This window comes from Oncorhynchus mykiss, chromosome 27 (genome assembly GCF_057628025.1).
Source record: "Oncorhynchus mykiss isolate SJ-2025 chromosome 27, ASM5762802v1, whole genome shotgun sequence".
Classification (NCBI taxonomy): domain Eukaryota; kingdom Metazoa; phylum Chordata; class Actinopteri; order Salmoniformes; family Salmonidae; genus Oncorhynchus; species Oncorhynchus mykiss.
In genome coordinates this window covers 7,953,446-7,974,363 of record NC_143048.1, presented here as the reverse complement: position 1 = coordinate 7,974,363, position 20,918 = coordinate 7,953,446, and the positions used below count along the sequence as shown (strand labels likewise).

At 46.1% G+C, this 20,918-nt stretch overlaps 2 protein-coding genes across 3 annotated transcripts in view; both read left to right on the top strand.

Moving 5' to 3' along the window:
- The window catches only part of LOC110507058 (egl-9 family hypoxia-inducible factor 2), a 38,203-nt gene extending 26,233 nt beyond the window's left edge, over nt 1-11,970 (top strand). For both annotated transcript variants that reach the window (XM_090224315.1, XM_036965633.2), the window contains 2 exons: nt 9,587-9,654; nt 9,782-11,970. In XM_090224315.1, the coding sequence (XP_090080441.1) occupies nt 9,587-9,654; nt 9,782-9,834 (121 nt within the window). In that variant the 3' untranslated portion in view covers nt 9,835-11,970. The remainder of the gene's footprint in view (nt 1-9,586; nt 9,655-9,781) is intronic.
- Nucleotides 11,971-16,034: 4,064 nt separating this feature from the next.
- LOC110507435 (transmembrane protein 160) lies at nt 16,035-20,195 on the top strand. Its single transcript, XM_021587426.3, has 4 exons — nt 16,035-16,532; nt 16,705-16,729; nt 16,830-16,922; nt 17,094-20,195. Exons 1-4 carry the CDS (start codon nt 16,314-16,316, stop codon nt 17,396-17,398), a joined length of 642 nt encoding a protein of 213 aa, XP_021443101.1. The 5' UTR covers nt 16,035-16,313; the 3' UTR covers nt 17,399-20,195.
- Nucleotides 20,196-20,918: the final 723 nt, after the last annotated feature.

Here is a 20,918-nt window from a genome sequence, read left to right as displayed (position 1 = left end):
ATGGCGTCATCCCCACAGTGACCGTACATACATACCCCCACCGGAAGCCATGGATTACAGGCAACACACTCGTTGGATGTGACGGGGCTTACAAACTATTACAGACTACAAAGGGAAGCACAGCCCGAGCTGTGACACGAGCTTACCAGAAGAACTAAATTAATTATATGCTTTCTTTGAGGCAAGCAACACTGAAGCATGCATGAGAGTATCAGCTGTTCCAGACGACTGTGTGATCACGCTCTCCGTGGCCGATGTAAGACCTTTTAAACAGGTCAACATTCAGATGGATTACCAGGACGTGTACTCAGAGCATGCGCTGACCAACTGTCAAGTGTCTTCACTGACATTTTCAACCTCTCCCTGACTGAGTTTGTAATACCAACATGTTTCAAGCAGACCACCATAGTCCCTGTGCCCAAGAACACTAAGGTAACCTGCCTAAATGACTACTTTACCCGTAGCACTCACGTCCGTAGCCATGAAGTGCTTTGAAAAGCTGGTGATGGCTCACATCAACACCATTATCCCAGAAACCCTAGACCTACTCCAATTTGCATACCGCCCCAACAGATCCACAGATTATGCAATCTCTATTGCACTCCACACTGCCCTTTCCCACCTGGACAAAAGGAACACCTATGTGAGAATGCTTTTTATTGACAACAGCTCAGCATTCAACACCATAGTGCCCACAAAGCTCATCACTACGCTAAGGATCCTGGGACTAAACACCTCCCTTTGCAACTGGATCCTGGACTTCCTGACGGGCCGCCCCCAGGTGGTAAGGGTAGGTAACAACACATCTACCACGCTGATCCTCAACACGGGGGCCCCTCAGGGGTGCATGCTCAGTCCCCTCCTGTACTCCCTGTTCACCCATGACTACGTGGCCAAGCACGACTCCAACACCATCATTAAGTTTGCCAAAGACACAACAGTGGTAGGCCTGATCACCGACAACGATGAGACAGGTCAGAGACCTGGCCATGTGGAGCCATAATAACTACCTCTCCCTCAACGTGATCAAGACAAAGGAGATGACTGTGGACTACAGGAAAAAGAGGACCGAGCATGTCCCAATTCTCATTGACAGGGCTGTAGTGGAGCAGGTTGAGAGCTGTCAACATCACTAACAAACTATCATATTACCCCTAACGAAAAGGAAAAATTAACGATAATAATCATGGTCCAAACACATCAAGACCGTTGTGAAGAGGGCATGACGAATCTTATTTGGCATGGGTCCTCAGATCCTCAAAAAGTTCTACAGCTGCACCATCGAGAGCATCCTGACTGGTTGCATCACTGCCTGGTATGGCAACTGCACGGCCTCCGACTATCTGGCACTACAGAGGGTAGTGCGTACGGCCCAGTACATCACTGGGGGCCAAGCTTCCTGCCATCCAGGATCTCCCTTCAGATGAAGGCCCTAAAAATGGTCACATACTCCAGCCACCCTAGTCATAGACTGTTTCTCTCTGCTACCGCATGGCAAGCGGTACAGGAGTTTAGGTCCAAAAGGCTTCGTAACAGCTTCTACCCCCAAGGCATAAGACTCCTGGACAGCTAATCAAATGGCTACTCAGACTATTTGCATTCACACCTCCCCCTCTTTTTACGCTGCTGCTGCTACTCTGGTTATTATCTATGCATAATCGCTTTAACTCTACCTACATGTACATATTACCTCAATTACCTCAACTAACCCGTGCCCCTGCACATTGACTCTGTACCGGTACTCTCTCTATATAGCCTCGCTACTGTTATTTTACTGCTGCTCTTTAGCTATTCGTTTTTTTTAAAACATTTTTTACTTATCCATTTTTTTACTGAACACTTATTTGTCTTAAAACTGCATGGTTGGTTAAGGGCTTGTAAGTTAGCATTTCACTGTAATGTCTACACCTGTTGTATTCGGTGCATGTGACAAATACATTTCATTTGGATGTGTGCCACATGGTTTGAACATAACCACATCCACTCACCACCCCCACACTTCTTCTCTCTGCCGAGCCCTTACGACCTCTAACCCACTTTACTTCCTTCACACACAGCACAGGACAGTATATGTTCACTAAAGGCTCCTAATGTTGTTGGGGAAACATTTACCTGCTCTATTAAAGGGATACTTTGGATTTGTCAGATGAACTCATTGGATACCATTTTTATGTCTCGGTATCCAGTATGAAGGAAGTTAGAGGTAGTTTAGCCACTCAATGCTACTTAGCGTTAGCACAATGACTGGCAGTCTATGGTATCTACTAGCGTGCGCTAACGCTAGTTAGCAACTTCCTTCAAAACTGCACGCAGAGACATAAGAATGGTTTCCGCGAGTTCATCGGACTCTGGAGAAGTAGATAAAAGGCTTTGTTGCCAAAATCCCGACGTATCCCTTTAACAGATTATAGATCCACTCTCATGCTGATGATCCACTGTTGAGAGAAGTATGAACTCAGCCAAAGCCTATTCAGACTGATGTTGTGATCATGCACAAGATTGTTTTCATCTACGTGCTGAATCCTGGAACGCATTAGTCAGAAGAACACCACAAAAATGTGACACGTCATTGGCTTGATTCTAGTTCATTAGTTAGTCCTCTCCTCTCTGTCTGACAGCTGGGGGGTGAGGTGGGGCTCAGGACAGGAAGAACGTATTTCCTGACTGGGATTGGGTTCAGGGGTGGAGGGAGGGAGGGAGGAGGGCGGTAGGGGGGCAGTCGTCGGTTCAATTGCAGCTCTCGGGCTTGAGGGAGAGAGACAGGAATAAACAACACAACCCCACTGAGAAGCCTCACAGGAGAGGCAACCCTCACTTAACCCTCCACTGTCCAAAACCAGCTCTGACTTAACCCTCCACTGCCAATACAGTATACTGTGCATTTGGAAAGTATTCAGACCCCTTGACTTTTTCCACATTTTGTTACATTACAGCCTTATTCAAAAATTTATTAAATTGTTTTTTTTCCCTCATCAATCTACAAAAACTGTTTTTTTAGAAATGTTTGCTAATTTATAAAAAACTGAAATACAACATTTGCATAAGTATTCAGACCCTTTACTCTGTACTTTGTTGAAGCCCATTTGGCAGTAATTACAGCCTCAAGTGTTCTTTGGTATGACGCTACAAGCTTGGCACACCAGTATTTGAGGAGTTTCTCCCATTCTTCTCTGCAGATCCTCTCAAGCTCTGTCAGCTTGGATGAGGAGCGTCGCTGCATAGCTATTTTCAGGTCTCGCTAGAGATATTCGATCGGGTTGAAGTCTGGGCTCTGGCTGGGCCACTCAAGGACATTCAGAGACTTGTCCCGAAAGCCACTCCTGCGCTGTCTTGTCTGTGTGCTTAGAGTCATTGTCCTGTTGGAAGGTCACCCCAGTCTGAGGTCCTGAGTGTTCTGAAGCAGGTTTTCATCAAGGATCTCTTTGTACTTTGCTCCATTCATCTTTTCCTTGATCCCGAAGAGTCTCCCAGTCCCTGATGCTGAAAAACATCCCCACAGCATGATGCTGCCACCACCATGCTTCATCATAGGGATGGTGCCAGGCTTCCTCCAGATGTGACTCTTGGCATTCAGGCCAAAGAGTTCAATCTTAGTTTCATCAGACCAGAGAATCTTGTTTCTCATGGTCTGAGAGTCCTTTAGGTGCCTTTTTGTAAACTCCAGACGGGCTGTCATGTGCTTTTACTGAGGAGTGGCTTCCGTCTGGAAACTCTACCATAAAGGCCTGGCAGATGGAGTGCTGTAGAGATGGTTATCCATCTAGAAGGTTCTCCCATCTCCACTGAGGAACTCTGGAGCTCTGTTAACGTAACCATCAGGTTCTTGGTCACCTCCCTGACCAAGGCCCTTCTCCCCCCGATTGCACAGTTTGGTCGGGCGGCTTACCTCTAGGAAGAGTCTTGGTGTCATGTACTGTCATGTTGTCTTGTCTCTGTCCTTTCCCTTCACCCTGTCTCCCTCTGCTGGTCGTTGTTATGTTACCTTTTCTCCCCCTCTTTTCCCCAGCTGTGCCCTGTCTCCTCCTAACTACCTCGTCACCCCGTTCCCCACCTGTTCCCTTTTTCCCTCTGATTAGGTCCCTATATCTGTCTCTGTTTCTGCTCCTGTCCTTGTCGGATTCTTGTTTGTTTGTGTCATTCATGCCTGAACCAGACTGTCGTCATGTTTGCTGTAACCTTGTCCTGTCCTGTCGGAATCTGCCGGTCCATCTGAGCCTACCTGTGTGTGGTAATTAAAGAAGCTCTGTTTAAGTTGATTCGCTTTTGGGTCCTCATTCACGCACCGTAACAGAAGAATCCGACCAAGAATGGACCCAGCGACTTCGGATCCTCTCCACTCAGCCGTCGAGATCCAGGGAGCGATGCTAGGCAGACACAAGCAGGAATTGTCTGCTGCTCGACATGCCGTTGAGACCCTGGCCACCCAAGTCTCCAACCTCACAGAACAGGTTCACCATCTCCGCCTCGATCCACCGGTCACTTCCAGGGCTTTCGAATCTCCGGAGCCCAGAATCAATAACCCGCCGTGTTACTCTGGGGAGCCCACTGAATGCCGCTCGTTCCTCACCCAGTGTGATATTGTGTTTTCTCTCCAGCCCAACACTTACTCCAGGAGCACTGCTCGTGTCGCCTACGTCATATCTCTCCTTATTGGACGGGCTCGTGAGTGGGGCACGGCAATCTGGGAGGCAAGGGCTGAGTGTATTAACCAGTATCAAGACTTTAAGGAGGAGATGATACGGGTTTTTGATCGATCTGTTTTTGGGGAGGAGGCTTCCAGGGCCCTGTCTTCCCTATGTCAAGGCAATCGATCCATAACAGACTACTCTATTGAGTTTCGCACTCTTGCTGTCTCCAGTGGCTGGAACGAGCCGGCCTTGCTCGCTCGTCTTCTGGAGGGTTTCCGCGCAGAGGTAAAGGATGAGATTCTCTCCCGGGAGGTTCCTTCCAGCGTGGATTCCTTGATTGAACTCGCTATTCGCATTGAGCGACGGGTTGATCTTCGTCACCGAGCTCGTGGAAAGGAGCTCGCGCTCTCCGTCGCCTCCCTCTCCGCATCACTACCATCTTCCTCTGCCGGCTCGGGTGCTGAGCCCATGCAGCTGGGAGGTATCCGCATCTCGACTAAGGAGAGGGAACGGAGAATCACCAACCGCCTCTGTCTCTATTGCGGTTCCGCTGGTCATTTTGCCACTTCATGTCCAGTAAAAGGCCAGAGCTCGTCAGTAAGCGGAGGGCTACTGGTGAGCGCTACTACTCCTGTCTCTCCTTCAAGATCCTGCACTACCTTGTCGGTCCATCTACGCTGGACCGGTTCGTCAGCTTCCTGCAGTGCCTTAATAGACTCTGGGGCGGAGGGCTGTTTTATGGACGAGACCTGGGCTCGGGAACATGACATTCCTCTCAGACAGTTAAAGGAGCCCACGGCCTTGTTCGCCCTGGATGGTAGTCCTCTCCCCAGGATTCAGCGTGAGACGCTACCTTTAACCCTCACTGTTTCTGGTAATCATAGTGAAACCATTTCTTTTTTAATTTTTCGTTCACCTTTTACACCTGTTGTTTTGGGCCATCCCTGGCTAGTTTGTCATAATCCTTCCATTAATTGGTCTAGTAATTCTATCCTCTCCTGGAACGTCTCTTGTCATGTGAAATGTTTAATGTCTGCTATCCCTCCTGTTTCCTCTGTCTCTTCTTCACAGGAGGAGCCTGGTGATTTGACAGGGGTGCCGGAGGAATATCACGATCTGCGCACGGTGTTCAGTCGGTCCAGGGCCACCTCTCTTCCTCCACACCGGTCGTATGATTGTAGTATTGATCTCCTTCCGGGAACCACCCCCCCCCGGGGTAGACTATACTCTCTGTCGGCTCCCGAACGTAAGGCTCTCGAAGATTATTTGTCTGTAGCTCTTGACGCCGGTACCATAGTCCCCTCCTCCTCTCCCGCCGGAGCGGGGTTTTTTTTTGTCAAGAAGAAGGACGGGTCTCTGCGCCCCTGCATAGATTATCGAGGGCTGAATGACATAACAGTGAAGAATCGTTATCCGCTTCCTCTTATGTCTTCAGCCTTCGAGATCCTGCAGGGAGCCAGGTTTTTCACTAAGTTGGACCTTCGTAACGCTTACCATCTCGTGCGCATCAGGGAGGGGGACGAGTGGAAGACGGCGTTTAACACTCCGTTAGGGCACTTTGAATACCGGGTTCTTCCTTTCGGCCTCGCTAACGCTCCAGCTGTCTTTCAGGCATTAGTCAATGATGTCCTGAGAGACATGCTGAACATCTTTGTTTTCGTTTACCTTGACGATATCCTGATTTTTTCACCGTCACTCCAGATTCATGTTCAGCACGTTCGACGTGTCCTCCAGCGCCTTTTAGAGAATTGTCTTTTCGTGAAGGCTGAGAAGTGCACTTTTCATGCCTCCTCCGTCACATTTCTCGGTTCTGTTATTTCCGCTGAAGGCATTAAGATGGATCCCGCTAAGGTCCAAGCTGTCATTGATTGGCCCGTCCCTAAGTCACGCGTCGAGCTGCAGCGCTTTCTCGGCTTCGCGAACTTCTATCGTCGTTTCATCCGTAATTTCGGTCAGGTGGCAGCTCCTCTCACAGCCCTTACTTCTGTCAAGACGTGCTTTAAGTGGTCCGTTTCCGCCCAGGGAGCTTTTGATCTCCTCAAGAATCGTTTTACATCCGCTCCTATCCTTGTTACACCTGACGTCTCTAGACAGTTCGTTGTCGAGGTTGACGCGTCAGAGGTGGGAGTGGGAGCCATCCTTTCTCAGCGCTCCCTCTCTGACGACAAGGTCCACCCATGCGCGTATTTTTCTCATCGCCTGTCGCCGTCGGAACGTAACTATGATGTGGGTAACCGCGAACTGCTCGCCATCCGGTTAGCCCTAGGCGAATGGCGACAGTGGTTGGAGGGGGCGACCGTTCCTTTTGTCGTTTGGACTGACCATAGGAACCTTGAGTACATCCGTTCTGCCAAACGACTTAATGCGCGTCAGGCGCGTTGGGCGCTGTTTTTCGCTCGTTTCGAGTTCGTGATTTCTTATCGTCCGGGCTCTAAGAACACCAAGCCTGATGCTTTGTCTCGTCTCTTCAGTTCTTCAGTAGCCTCCACTGACCCCGAGGGGATTCTCCCTGAGGGGCGTGTTGTCGGGTTGACTGTCTGGGGAATTGAGAGGCAGGTAAAGCAAGCACTCACTCAAACTCCGTCGCCGCGCGCTTGTCCTAGGAACCTTCTTTTCGTTCCCGTTCCTACTCGTCTGGCCGTTCTTCAGTGGGCTCACTCTGCCAAGTTAGCCGGCCACCCTGGCGTTCGGGGTACGCTTGCTTCCATTCGCCAGCGTTTCTGGTGGCCCACCCGGGAGCATGACACGCGTCGTTTCGTGGCTGCTTGTTCGGTCTGCGCGCAGACTAAGTCCGGTAACTCTCCTCCTGCCGGCCGTCTCAGGCCGCTTCCTATTCCCTCTCGACCGTGGTCTCACATCGCCTTAGATTTTGTCACCGGACTGCCTTCGTCAGCGGGGAAGACTGTTATTCTTACGGTTGTCGATAGGTTCTCTAAGGCGGCTCATTTCATTCCCCTTGCTAAGCTTCCTTCTGCTAAAGAGACGGCACAAATCATCATCGAGAATGTTTTCAGAATTCATGGCCTTCCGTCAGACGTCGTTTCGGACAGAGGTCCGCAATTCACGTCTCAATTTTGGAGGGAGTTTTGCCGTTTGATTGGGGCTTCCGTCAGTCTCTCTTCCGGCTTTCACCCCCAGTCTAACGGTCAAGCAGAACGGGCCAATCAGACTATTGGTCGCATCTTACGCAGTCTTTCTTTTCGCAACCCTGCGTCTTGGTCAGAACAGCTCCCCTGGGCAGAATACGCCCACAACTCGCTTCCTTCGTCTGCGACCGGGCTATCTCCTTTTCAGAGTAGCCTCGGGTACCAGCCTCCGTTGTTCTCATCTCAGTTCGCCGAGTCCAGCGTCCCCTCCGCTCAGGCTTTTGTCCAACGTTGCGAGCGCACCTGGAAGAGGGTCAGGTCTGCACTTTGCCGTTATAGGGCGCAGACTGTGAGAGCTGCTAATAAGCGTAGAACGAAGAGCCCTAGATATTGTCGCGGTCAGAGAGTTTGGCTCTCCACTCAGAACCTTCCCCTTAAGACGGCTTCTCGCAAGTTGACCCCGCGGTTCATTGGTCCATTCCGTATCTCTCAGGTCATTAATCCTGTCGCAGTGCGACTTCTTCTTCCGCGATATCTTCGTCGCGTCCACCCGGTCTTCCATGTCTCCTGTGTTAAGCCCGCTCTTCGCGCCCCCGCTCGTCTTCCCCCCCCCCCCCCCCATCCTTGTCGAGGGCGCACCTATCTACAGGGTCCGTAAAATCTTGGACATGCGTCCTCGGGGCCTTGGTCATCAGTACCTAGTTGACTGGGAGGGGTACGGTCCTGAGGAGAGGAGTTGGGTTCCCTCTCGGGACGTGCTGGACCGTGCGCTGATTGATGATTTCCTCCGTTGCCGCCAGGTTTCCTCCTCGAGTGCGCCAGGAGGCGCTCGGTGAGTGGGGGGGTACTGTCATGTACTGTCATGTTGTCTTGTCTCTGTCCTTTCCCTTCACCCTGTCTCCCTCTGCTGGTCGTTGTTATGTTACCTTTTCTCCCCCTCTTTTCCCCAGCTGTGCCCTGTCTCCTCCTAACTACCTCGTCACCCCGTTCCCCACCTGTTCCCTTTTTCCCTCTGATTAGGTCCCTATATCTGTCTCTGTTTCTGCTCCTGTCCTTGTCGGATTCTTGTTTGTTTGTGTCATTCATGCCTGAACCAGACTGTCGTCATGTTTGCTGTAACCTTGTCCTGTCCTGTCGGAATCTGCCGGTCCATCTGAGCCTACCTGTGTGTGGTAATTAAAGAAGCTCTGTTTAAGTTGATTCGCTTTTGGGTCCTCATTCACGCACCGTAACACTTGGTGGTTCCAAACTTCTTCCATTTAAGAATGATGGAGGCCATTGTGTTCTTGGGGACCATCAATGCTGCAGAAATGTTTTGGTCCCTTCCCCAGATCTGTGCCTCAACACAATCCTGTCTCGGAGCTCTGCGGACAATTCCTTCGATTTCATGGCTTGGTTTTTGATCTGACGTGCACTGTCAACTGTGGGACCTTATATAGACAGGTGTGTGCGTATCCAAATCATGTCCAATCAATTGAATTTACCACCAATCAAGTTGTTGAAACATCTCAAGGATGATCAATGGAAACAGGAAGCACCTGGACTCAATTTCGAGTCTTATAGCAAAGGGTCTGATAACTTATGTAACTTTTTTTTTATACATTTGCAAAAATAAAAAATAAACTGTTTTCACTTCGTCTTTATGGGGTATTGTGTGAGATTGATGCGGGAAAAAATGTATTTAATCCATTAGAGAAGGCTGTAACGTAACAAAATGTGGAGAAAGTCAAGGTGTCTGAATACTTTCCCGAATGCACTGTATAGCACAAGCCTCTCCTACTCTGTACTGTACTATACTGTACTGAATTGGTCTGTACTTGCTCCTGAGCTGAGAATCTGTGTTGTCAGTCTGATCAGATCTGTGTGTTACAGCTATGCCATCACTGTCTGGTACTTTGATGCCAAGGAGCGGGCCGAGGCCAAAGAGAAGTACAGATTGGGTGAGTTACAGTTCTGAATGTCTGACTTACATGTAATAGTGTGCCTGAAATGATTTATGCACTTTGTACAGTCCACTTTTCAAAAGGTATTTAAACTTGTCTCCTCTGCCATTTCTTGTGTTCATAGCAACCGGACAGAAAGGTGTTCAAGTGCCCGTCACTCAAAACAACAAAACCTAAATCCCGTCCAACGCCCCCACGAGTGCTTTCTGGATGTGCATGTGCCTACCCGCGCTGCTATTGGACATTTTATTCTGAGGGGAGACGCTGTAAACCCAGCAGGCCCTGCCCACTCTGTCTCTGTCAGTCATCTGAAACAGCTCTTGATTGGCTGTGAGGAAATACGGCAGCATCTGATTGGGCGGTTGAGGGAAAGGGGGCGGAGATGGAACACGGTGGAATCAGTTGGTGAGAAGAGCGAGGCAGGGTCAGACTAACTCAGGTGGCATAAGGGCCGAAGAGGATGAAGATGACTCATCTTCATCAGAGAAGTAAAAAAAAAAAAAATTTGAGACAAGAAACCGATTGGACCGGCTCTTGTTTTTCAGTTTTTGCCCTTTCAATAATCATCGCTGTTTATATTATAATTAGAAAGAAATCTTCTCAGCTAAGTCAAAAGATGAGGGTATTTTGTCCAATCAGAAAGCAGGCCTAAGGAGACAGGAGCACCCTCTGTATGGTCGGAAGAAAACGATTGCATCCGGTTTTCAGGGGAAATGGAAAGCGAGCCGGTGACGCGACTTCCACTTTTGGACGTTACCAATCTTAACTCCTCCTCCAAATGTACTAGATTGGTTCAACAGTGCAGAAGAGAACCTCCCCCAACATTTTTTTTCTTTCTTCTCTCCCATCAGTTTAGAACAGGACAGTTAGGGAAATTTGTTTGGAGGTCCTGACCATCACACACATCGTGACACATCCAGCATGTTGCCTCAGCTACATCCAGCCGTCAATCAACAACGCGCCGTTAAAGAGGAAGTGACCTCACAGGAAATGATCCTTTACATATAATACAGCAGGGTGGCATTCAGCTTCTCCCAGCAGTCAAGTTGCTGGAGAAACTGTTAGGGTTAGCCACCTGCCACCAGCGTACAGAGAAGACTGAAGACTCTCTTTAACGCAGAGAAGCATGAAGACTCTATTCAACTCGACTTTTAACTCGACTAGTCAAACAGATAAAGTGCTTTCGCGGCCTCCTCAATAATGTTTGTTTGTTCGTGCGACAGCCAGTGAGAATCTAAGGAGTGTGCCATGTCGGGAACGCAATGTAACAATTCCAAGAGCGTGTTTTTGTTTGTGAAGCGTTTTGAAGGCGGCGCCGACGCAAAGCTCACACAGACACTTCCACAAAAACACTGGAACCTGTGCAAGCCGTCGGTGGGTCGGGTCGAAACAGGGTTTGCTGAATGTTTATAGGGTGTATTTTGTTGACGTGTGTACAACTGTGTGTATCTGTGTACGTGCGTGAGGGAGTGTAAGAAGATGTACTGTACAAGCAAACCTGTTTCTAGTACCTTAGTGGTCTCAATTGCACCTGTATGCCCCAACCCTACTGGTACCAAGACTAGAGGCTGCATCAGCACTATCAACATCACCTACAGTGCATTCTGGTCTACTCACACATACAATCGATTGGACACGGTTTACCACGACATCTGAATCTAACCTGACCCCAAACCCTCAGTCAACCTTGTTCAATTCCACAGAAGCAAACGTTAATGCACAGAAGGGTCTGTGTGAAACTACTGCAGTGTGTGTCTGGCTGTGTGTGTTTTTTTTCTTCTATACTTGTGGGGACCAGAAGTCTCCACAAGAATAGTAAACAATCAGAAATTTGACCAACTGGGGACATTTTGTTAGTCCCCATAAGTATAGTTCTATGGGGTTAAGGTTTGAATTATGGTTTGGGGTTAAGGTTAGGTTTTGGGGTTAGGGGAGGGAAAATAGGATTTTGAAAGGGAATATGTTTTGTGTCCCCACAAGGCTAGTTAAACATGACTGTTTGTGCATGTGTGCACCCTGGCCTTGAATGGGGGTGAGGATGCTCTTGACTTTGTATGTGTGTGTGTGTGTGTGTGTGTGTGTGTGTGTGTGTGTGTGTGTGTTACAGACTGGGTAAGAGAGAAGTAAAAAATATCACTTTTCAGAAATGCTATCTGTAAATGATAACAATGGAAATTTAGAAAATGCTTTTATGCTGTGGATAATATGGTTATTGAGATGCAATAGTAACGAAAACAATGAGAACAAAAAAAGTTGCCTCATTTTTTTTCAGAATTTTGCAGTATTTAATTAAAGCGTGTTTTTGTATAAGAAGACTTGTTATTTTGCCTTCTTGAATATGGAGTACTGCTTTCTGATTCTGGACAGAGTCTGATATCACTGATCACTGATCACTGATATCACTGATATCACACAGAGCATGGACCTTCACACTGTGGACGTTCAGGGGAATTATGGATGCTATTTATACACACACACACACACACACACACAGAGGCCATACAGTAAGAAGTCCAGTCTCTCTAACCACAATTATGCAGCCATTTCCTCTCCCAGACCTGTCTCAGCAGGAGTGATGGAGGGAAGAACAGGGAGGTATAACGATGGAACGAATGGCAAGAGACAGAGAAATAGAGAGAGGAATACAAAACTGTGGTAAGGTTGGCAGATTGCATGTCACTAAAGAGTTGAGGAGATTACAATGTGGTCACACATTGCAATCGCACATTGTTTTGAAGAACGGAGTGAACTCAAGGGTTCCATTCCAAATGACACCCTATTCCCTATGCAGTGCACTATTTTTGACCAGTAGTGCACAAAGGAATAGGGTGCCATTTGGGACATAGTCTATGAGATCCCCTTAATCTGCCCCTCCCCCTATACTAACCCCATACCTGCTCCTCCCTCTACTACCTTGTTTCATAACCTCAATGCTCGTAGCCTCAGCCCCCTTTATGTAACCGTATCAGTATCACGTATCTACCAACACGGCTGCTACAGTATGTGCCAACATAAATCCACTCACACACACACACACACACACACAAAGATGCACTCACGGAGAGACACACACAGTGAGAGAGTGAGACCCACCCACACATCATTTGGAAGATTAACACAGCCACACAAACACACACCAAGACAATGGTCCGAGTGCCTCTCACTTCTCGCCTGGAGAAAAAAAACTTCATTCACATCCACTTATTTTTCTGCTCACTCCTGGAGCCAGTCCAGAATTATATAGTCACCACACAAGCGCCTCTTCTGATAACCACAACCTCAACATCTCACTGCTCAGTGTTCAGGGCCCATCTCCCAAAGCATCTCAAGAGTAGGAGTGCTGATCTAGGATCAGTTTAGACTTTAAGATCATATTAATGAGATTATAAACTGATCCTAGATCAGCACTCGTACTCTGAGGCGCTTTGTGGATACTGGGGCCCAGACATCCAGACCAGCAGGCTTGCCTTGTTGAATGGACTGTTCCTGTTGGAATAGTACCGTGGTGTGTTGCCCTTCAATTATCACAGTATAAAACCATTTACTGTTTGCACTTCCATTTTAAAAGTGTGATCAGCATAAAGTAAAGCCCTGGCATCTTCTCTTTCACAGAATTTAGCAGACACTCTAATTCAGAGCGATTTACAGTGGTTTTAATACTGGTCCTCCGTGGGAATTGTAAGCCACAACCCTGGCATTGCAAGTGCCGTGCTCTACCAAGTGAGCCACACAGGACACCCATTTAGTCTAACCCAGGATGTTGACTGCTGAGAGGTCTAGGAGGTATGTTCTGTACTGGAGCACACTTCTGCCATTGTCTTCAACTAAAGAGGTTCTCCCACCTAAAGCTTTCACCAACTTCATATATTCATTCCATTACTCTCGGTTTCTAATCAGATTTTCTCCCGTCCCTCCCTAGCCCTGAGCATTATTCAGGTAAACGCTAAAACTGATCTTAAAGCTGGTGTGTGTGTGTGTGTGTGTGTGTGTGTGTGTGTGTGTGTGTGTGTGTGTGTGTGTGTGTGTGTGTGCGTGTGCGTGTGCGTGTGCGTGTGTGTGTCCAGCATGGTCAGTAGTAGGGTGGCGTGACTGAGACCAGAGTGTCAGCTGCTCATCACATCAAAGGGTTGTGTGCCTTCCTGAAAGCCCCTTGTCAACACACACACACACACACCCTTGTTCCTGAGACCCCCCGTCTGCCTCCCCGTGCTCCTCACGCTAAACAATTGTCAGGTAGGGCGGGCATGGTTGGTCGGTGTCCCCAAGGACTGCAGGGAGACAAAGGGCCCACCGCACAGAGAGACCGACAGGAAGAGGTCCCCCACTTATCCTACAGTGACCAGTCACACATGCACGCACACACACATCCAAAAGCAGCAGTAAGCTACACAGTCATTGACACATACAGTGCCTTCAGAAAGTATCCACACCCCTTTACTTTTTCAACAACAAAAAATAATTGTGTTGCAAAGAGGGATAAACATTTATTTAATCCTCTTTTTTTTCAACAATCCACCCAAAATACTATGTAATGTCAAAGTGGAAGAAAAATTCTAGCAATTGTAAAAAAAAATAAAACAATAATAATAAAACAAATATATCTTGATTAGAAAAGTATTCGACCCCGAATTACCTTTGGCAGTGATTACAGCTGTGAGCCTTTCTGGGTAAGTCTCTTAAGATATTTGCACACTTGGATTGTACAATATTTGCACATTATTTATTTTTTTAATTCTTCAAGCTCTGTCAAGTTGGTTGTTGATCATTGCTAGACAGCCATTTTCAAGTTTTGCCATAGATTTTCAAGCCAATTGAAGTCGAAACTGTAACTTGGCCACTTAGAAACATTCAATGTCATCTTGGTAAGCAACTCCAGTGTATATTTGACCTTGTGTTATAGGTTATTGTCCTGCTGAAAGGTGAATTTGTCTCCCAGTGTCTGTTGGAAAGCAGACTGAACCAGGTTTTCATCTAGGACTTTGCCTGTGCTTAGCTCTATTCAGTTTATTTTTATCTTAAAAAAAATCCCTAGTCCTTGCGCATACCCATAACATGATGCAGCCACCACCATGATTTAAAATACATACATAACGCTTTGTATTCAGGACATGAAGTTCATTTATTTTTTGCAGTTTTACTTCAGTGCCTTATTGCAAACAGAATGCATATTTTGGAATATTTGTATTCTGTACATGCTTCCTTCCTTGCACTGTCATTTTGGTTAGTATTGTGGAGTAACTACAATGTTGTAACTGTTTTAAAGTCACCATTGGCCTCATGGTTAAATCTCTGAAAGGTTTCCTTCCTCTCTGGCAACTTAGTTGTGAAGGATACCTTTGTCTTTGTAGTGATTGATACACCATCCAAAGTGTAATTAATAACATCACCATGCTCAAAGGAATATCCAATGTATTTTTTTTTAGAGACATCTACCAATAGTTGCGAGGCATTGGAAAACCTTCCTGGTCTTTGTGCTTTGAGTCTGTGTTTGAAATGTACTGCTCGACCGAGGGACCTTACAGATAATGTGTGTGTGGGTTACAGAGATGAGGTAGTCGTTCAAAAATCATGTTAAACACTATTATGGCACACCGAGTGAGTATATGCAATTTATGTGACGTAAGCAAATTGTTACTCCTGGACTTATTTAGGCTTGCCATAACAAAGGGACTGAATAGTTATTGACTCAAGACATTTCGGCTTTTCATTTTTAATTCATTTGTAAAAATAAAAATAATGCTGACATTATGGGTTATTGTGTGTAGACCAGTGACAAAACAATCTACATTTAATCAAGTTTAAATCCAGGCTGTAACAAAACAAAATGTGGAACAAGTAAAGGGGTGGGAATACTTTCTGAAGGCACTGTACATGGAGAACATTCACACCCCTAACATCAACACTACTGTAACATATTTAGAGTCAGAGATTCTAAGCACATTTATAAAGCCTATCCAAACACAAACCAAGTGGAAACTAAAAGGGGCATTACTGTAGAGGCATAACTTTTTTTTGAAACATTGGAAATGTTGTTCAAAAAAAAACACTGATAACCAAACTCAACACGTAACTTCTAACTACAATTGACCACATTTCGTTTCCATCAGAATGCATGGTCCCCAAAATGGTTGCCCACACGTGCGTAACAGCCGGGCACAGCAATAAAGCAGCACAGACTCTACACTGAACCTTCTAGAAAAAGTTGATAGCTTCACCGTGTCCAAGGGTTGTTTTTATACCTTTCACATATTCCCCACTAATTCGGGTCCTAGGAGAAACCCTGACACACAAACCATTTCAAACCCTAAAACTGTTTCATTGGCCCTATGATAATGGAATCCGTTTTGTAGTCTAGCGATGCCCTCTGGTGGCTGAATGAGCTAAACACAAGGTGCAGGTAAAGTAGAAGGAAGTTAACAGGATGCGCCTAGAGAGGAAATCTGGTAGTAAAGGAGAAACAGCCTACGTTAAACATTTACAAAATAAAATACACATTGCATAAAGGAAGATTATGGCACGGTTTATTTTACGATAACAAACGCTGGACGGCGCTACAACAGTATGTTTGCACGGGAGCACCGCCTCCTTTCCGTATGTCGTTTGCAGTGTGAAAGTTCACAGGGCATGCAAAGGTCGTGTTGTGTTTTTAGCGAGCTATGGCTGCCTTGAGTTGGTTTACGTGCAGACAGCTGCCGCGTATTGCAAATCAGTTCGCCTGGGTTGTGAAGCACGTCAGGCCTCAGTACCTCGGGGGACTGCCGGTGAGGAGAGTCCACGGGTCGTCGCGGAAATGGGTGGCTGAGAAGGGGCCATGGGGCAAGGCTCGGATGCCAGAGTATCATCTTCTGACAGAACTCGATAAGGCGGATGCCTTGGTAAGTTCAAAGGGACGGTAAAGTCTTGCCATTCTAGAAGATGATGTGCGACTTGATTCGCCTTGTTGCTTTTCCAAATGACCTGAATGTACTCCTGCGTTACAGAAAGGATCTGTGTGTGCGGACATGAACCACCTTTCTAAATCACTGCTATTTTTGTTTTGCTCTGCAGATGCTGAAAAAGTCCCACGAAACTGGTAACTGCACATTTAGATTAGGAAGAGGTTCAAAGACCTAGGCTATTTATTGAATTACTTTGCTATGCATTTTGCTAGAATTCCTGTTGTTCTGTTCTAGGGTTCCTGTCTTGGTTCCGGAACGGACTCCTGGCCACCGGGATCGGGGTCATCGCTTTCGTCCAGAGTGATGTGGGACGAGAGGCAGGATATGGTAAGGAGACTAGTAGGGCCAGGGATGTGGCTCTATATTCTATTGGAGCAAAGCATAATTATGAGAAAAGACCTTAAAGGTTACTGAAACACACCCATTATAAACACAAGTTACTTATTTAGGTCATCCACCTCTCTCTCTCGCTCTCTCTCTCTCTCCCCCCACCCCCAGCCTTCTTCATCCTGGGTGGTGTGTGTGTATCGTTCGGCGGGGCGTCCTACGTGGGCAGCCTGTTTTCGCTGAGGAGGATGATGCTTCTCTCCCTGCCTGCAGTGCTGCTGAATGTTGCTGTGGTGAGCAGCGTCGCCCTCTTCTGGCTGTGTGCGGTATCTCTCTACATCGGACGCCTGGAGGTGGAGATTATACATGAGGAGGACGAGGACGATGACGGAGAGGAGTGTCCAGACTGTCGGGACCGCGCCAACCACTCCCATGGCAACCGGCACCACGGCAGCAACAAAGGCCAAGACAAGTAGAGAGTGTGAGTGGCAAAGGTGACGAGGTGTGTGTGTGAGTGAGTGAGTGAGTGAGAGAGAGGACTGAGAGGAAGTGTGTATGACATTCAAAGAGATGGGGGGAATAAAGGGGATCAGTGAAAGGCATGATGTCTTTGGATGGTGGTGGTTTGCTGACCTCTGATATTAATCTGTGTGGGTGGGTGATTGTGTTACATTTCTGGGATAAAGAGTTAATTTTTTGTTCATAATATCAATGTTAGATTTTTTTTTTAAATTGTAGTTTTATTTTGCACAGGCACTCTGTAAGAGTGCCTCGTTTGAGTTGATTTACTCCTGATCATGTTTACTTTATGAATCAAAGTGCCCTGTACAATTCCTAAGCCATACTCTGAGCCAGCTCATGCTGTGTTCACCTAAATATGGTTTTGTTGATGTAAAAAAAAAAAAAACTTTAACAATTATCAGTTTATTCTATATTTATTACGAAGGAGTACTTGGATTCTCTGTAGTAATCCATGCTGGTGATGTAGAATGAGGAGATGTAGCCCATGTTGCAGTGTTGAATGGATGAACTAGCGCTATGTGAATTTGCGATATAATGTATAAATACTGTAGGTAAGTAATCAGCAATGGTCTATATTTGTGTAATCGATTTTCTCTGTGTAAAAGTCTGGGTTTTTCTTATGCGTTCTGTATTTTAGATTGAGACGTTTCTTTTAACCCATAAAGGCTTTGGCTTAAAAAAAATTTCCAAAGGGTTTTGTGATTCAATATACTTTTGTCATAAAGCAAATGACAACAACAACAAAAAATGTCAAAGTGCTATAAGTTTTAATTATTTTTATTTAAACATGTTCAATGCAATCTTGATAGTGGATTTCTATAGAGTAGTTTAGTTTTAACTGTTAAGTATCGTTGTTTCATACCTTTACTCAATCGAGGCTTGAAAGCTGCAGCCACAACGTAATCATAATTACCACCCTGAACCCCATGTCTTTTTGGAGAGATTTTAGTGAGAAACTATAACATTTGTTTAACCCGTGTGTTTGTGTGAGATGGACATTTACAGTGCATTTGGAAAGTATTCAGACCCCTTGACTTTTCCCACATTTTGTTACGTTACAGCCTTATTCTAAAATATATATATATTTTAAATCCCCCTCGTCAATCTACACAATACTCCATAATAACAAAGCAAAAACAGGTTTTTAGACATTTTTGCAAAAAAATGGATAATTATTTTACACATTTGCATAAGCGTTCTGACCCTTTACTCAGTACTTTGTTGAATCACCTTTGGCAGCGATTACAGCCTCGAGTTTTCTTGGGTATAAGCTTGGCACACCTGTATTTGGGGAGTTTCTCCCATTCTTCTCTGCAGATCCTCTCAAGCTCTGTCAGGTTGGATGGGTAGCGTTGCTGCACAGCTATTTTCAGGTCTCTCCAGAGATGTTAGATCCAGGCTCTGGCTGGCCCACTCAAGGACATTCGGAGACTTGTCCCGAAGCCACTCCTGCATTGTCCTTGCTGAGTGCTTAGGGTCGTTGTCCTGTTGGAACCTTTGCCCCAGTCTGAGGTCCTGAGCGCTCTGGAGCAGATTTTCATCAAGGATTTCTCTAGTTTGCTCCTTTCATCTTTCTGTCGATCCTGACTAGTCTCCCAGTCCCTGCCGCTGAAAAACATCCCCACAGCATGATGCTGCTTCATCGTAGGGATGGTGCCAGGTTTCCTCCAGACGTGACGCTTGGCATTCAGGCCAAAGAGTTCAATCTTGGTTTCATCAGGCAAGAAAATCTTGTTGTCATGGTCTGAGAGTCCTTTAGGTGCCTTTTGGCAAACTCCAAGTGGGCTGTCATGTACCTTTTACTGAGGAGTGGCTTCCGTCTGGCCTGATTGGTAGAGTGCTGCAGAGTTGGTTATCCTTCTGGAAGGTTCTCCCATCTCCACAGAGGAACTCTGGAGCTCTGTCAGAGTGACCATCGGGTTCTTGGTCACCTCCCTGACCTAGGCCCTTCTCCCCCGATTGCTCAGTTTGGCCGGGGGGACAGCTCTAGGAAGACTCTTGGTTCCTCCAAACTTCTTACGTTTAAGAATGATGGAGGCTAGTGTGTTTTTGGGGACCTTCAATGCTGCAGACAATTTTTGTGGTACTCTTCCCCAGATCTTTGCCTCGACACAATCCTGTCTCGAAGCTCTATGGACAATTCCTTCGACTTCATGGCTTGGTTTTTGCTCTTACATGCACTGCCAACTGTGACCTTATATTGACAGGTGTGTGCCTTTCCAATCAATTTAATTTACCACAGATGGACTCCCATCAAGTTGTAGAAACATCTCAAGGATGATCAATGGAAACAGGATGCACCTGAGCTGAATTTTGAGTCTCGTAGCAAAGGGTATGAATACTTATGAAAATAACTGTTTTCAGTTTTTGTTTTTTTGTTTTTTTGCACAAAAAAATTAACTGTTTTTGCATTGTTATATTATGTGTAGATTGACGAGGAAATGTTAGCATTTATCAATTTTAGAATCAGGCTGTAACGTGGAGAAAAGTAATCAGGTTTGAATACTTTACGAATGCACTGTAGGTATGGTTATCCTCTAGCCTGATCCACCATCCTGACCTGACTGCTGCGCTACAGAACATTAGCATGCGAGACCTGGATGGTGGAACGCGGCGAGTTAGTCGCTAGAGATAATCTGTATGGAGTTGCAGTGTGATGTATTTGATTTCTGCATGGCCTTCAGTACAACTTACTGTATATCATTAGACTTCATGTATGAATATGTACATAAACACAGTTACAAAATCAAACTGGTGTTGTGTGTTTGACCCTTACGTGAAAAGAGTAATGTATGTTTGTGGTCGATACTTTAAGGTGCTACGCAGGATTTCTTGAATTTTTGCATTGTAATTTCAGGAAAAGTATTTAATATATTTTGAGCTAATAGTGGAATGATTGTTTTTCCGCAATATTACTTACCCACCGGTATTGTGATATTCGCTTATTGATTTCTCCCTCCGGAGCGGAATCTGTTTTTGACTTAGTGGCTGTGTTATCTAGTGGAAATCGCTCTAATTTCCTTGGTTGATAAAATTCTACACCGTTCGCTCAATTTCAGTTTATGTGCGAAAACATGCACTGAATAGTGTAGGGAGTCATTGTACCATCTAAATTGCTGTAAAATTATATTTTCAACAACAATTTTTTTTCTAAGCTGTTGGACCAAAACAACTTGCGCGTTGTAATTTCCTTTGTGTAGCACCTTTTTAAAGAGATCAGAATGTTGCACAATCAAATGTAGGCTTATCAGATGTGACACCATAGAAATGGAGTAAGAATATTAAACCAAAATGGCTGACATTCCCTTCATTTAAAACCGTGTTGTGTCGTTCGTTTCACTCAACCAAGCATTGATGCCATGTATTCCTCCCATCTTCCTCTCTGGGTACACTACACACAGAGCAGCACCTCAGTGCTGTCTGGATAACACCGGGAGGGTGACGATAGTGATCACTTAATAGGTTACTGCCCAG

Coding starts and splice junctions, on each gene's coding strand:
- LOC110507435 (XM_021587426.3), top strand. CDS start 16,314: ATGGCTGCCTTGAGTTGGTTTACGTGCAGACAGCTGCCGCGTATTGCA. Junction 16,533..16,704: donor TCGATAAGGCGGATGCCTTG/GTAAGTTCAAAG, acceptor TTTGCTCTGCAG/ATGCTGAAAAAGTCCCACGA. Junction 16,730..16,829: donor GAAAAAGTCCCACGAAACTG/GTAACTGCACAT, acceptor GTTCTGTTCTAG/GGTTCCTGTCTTGGTTCCGG.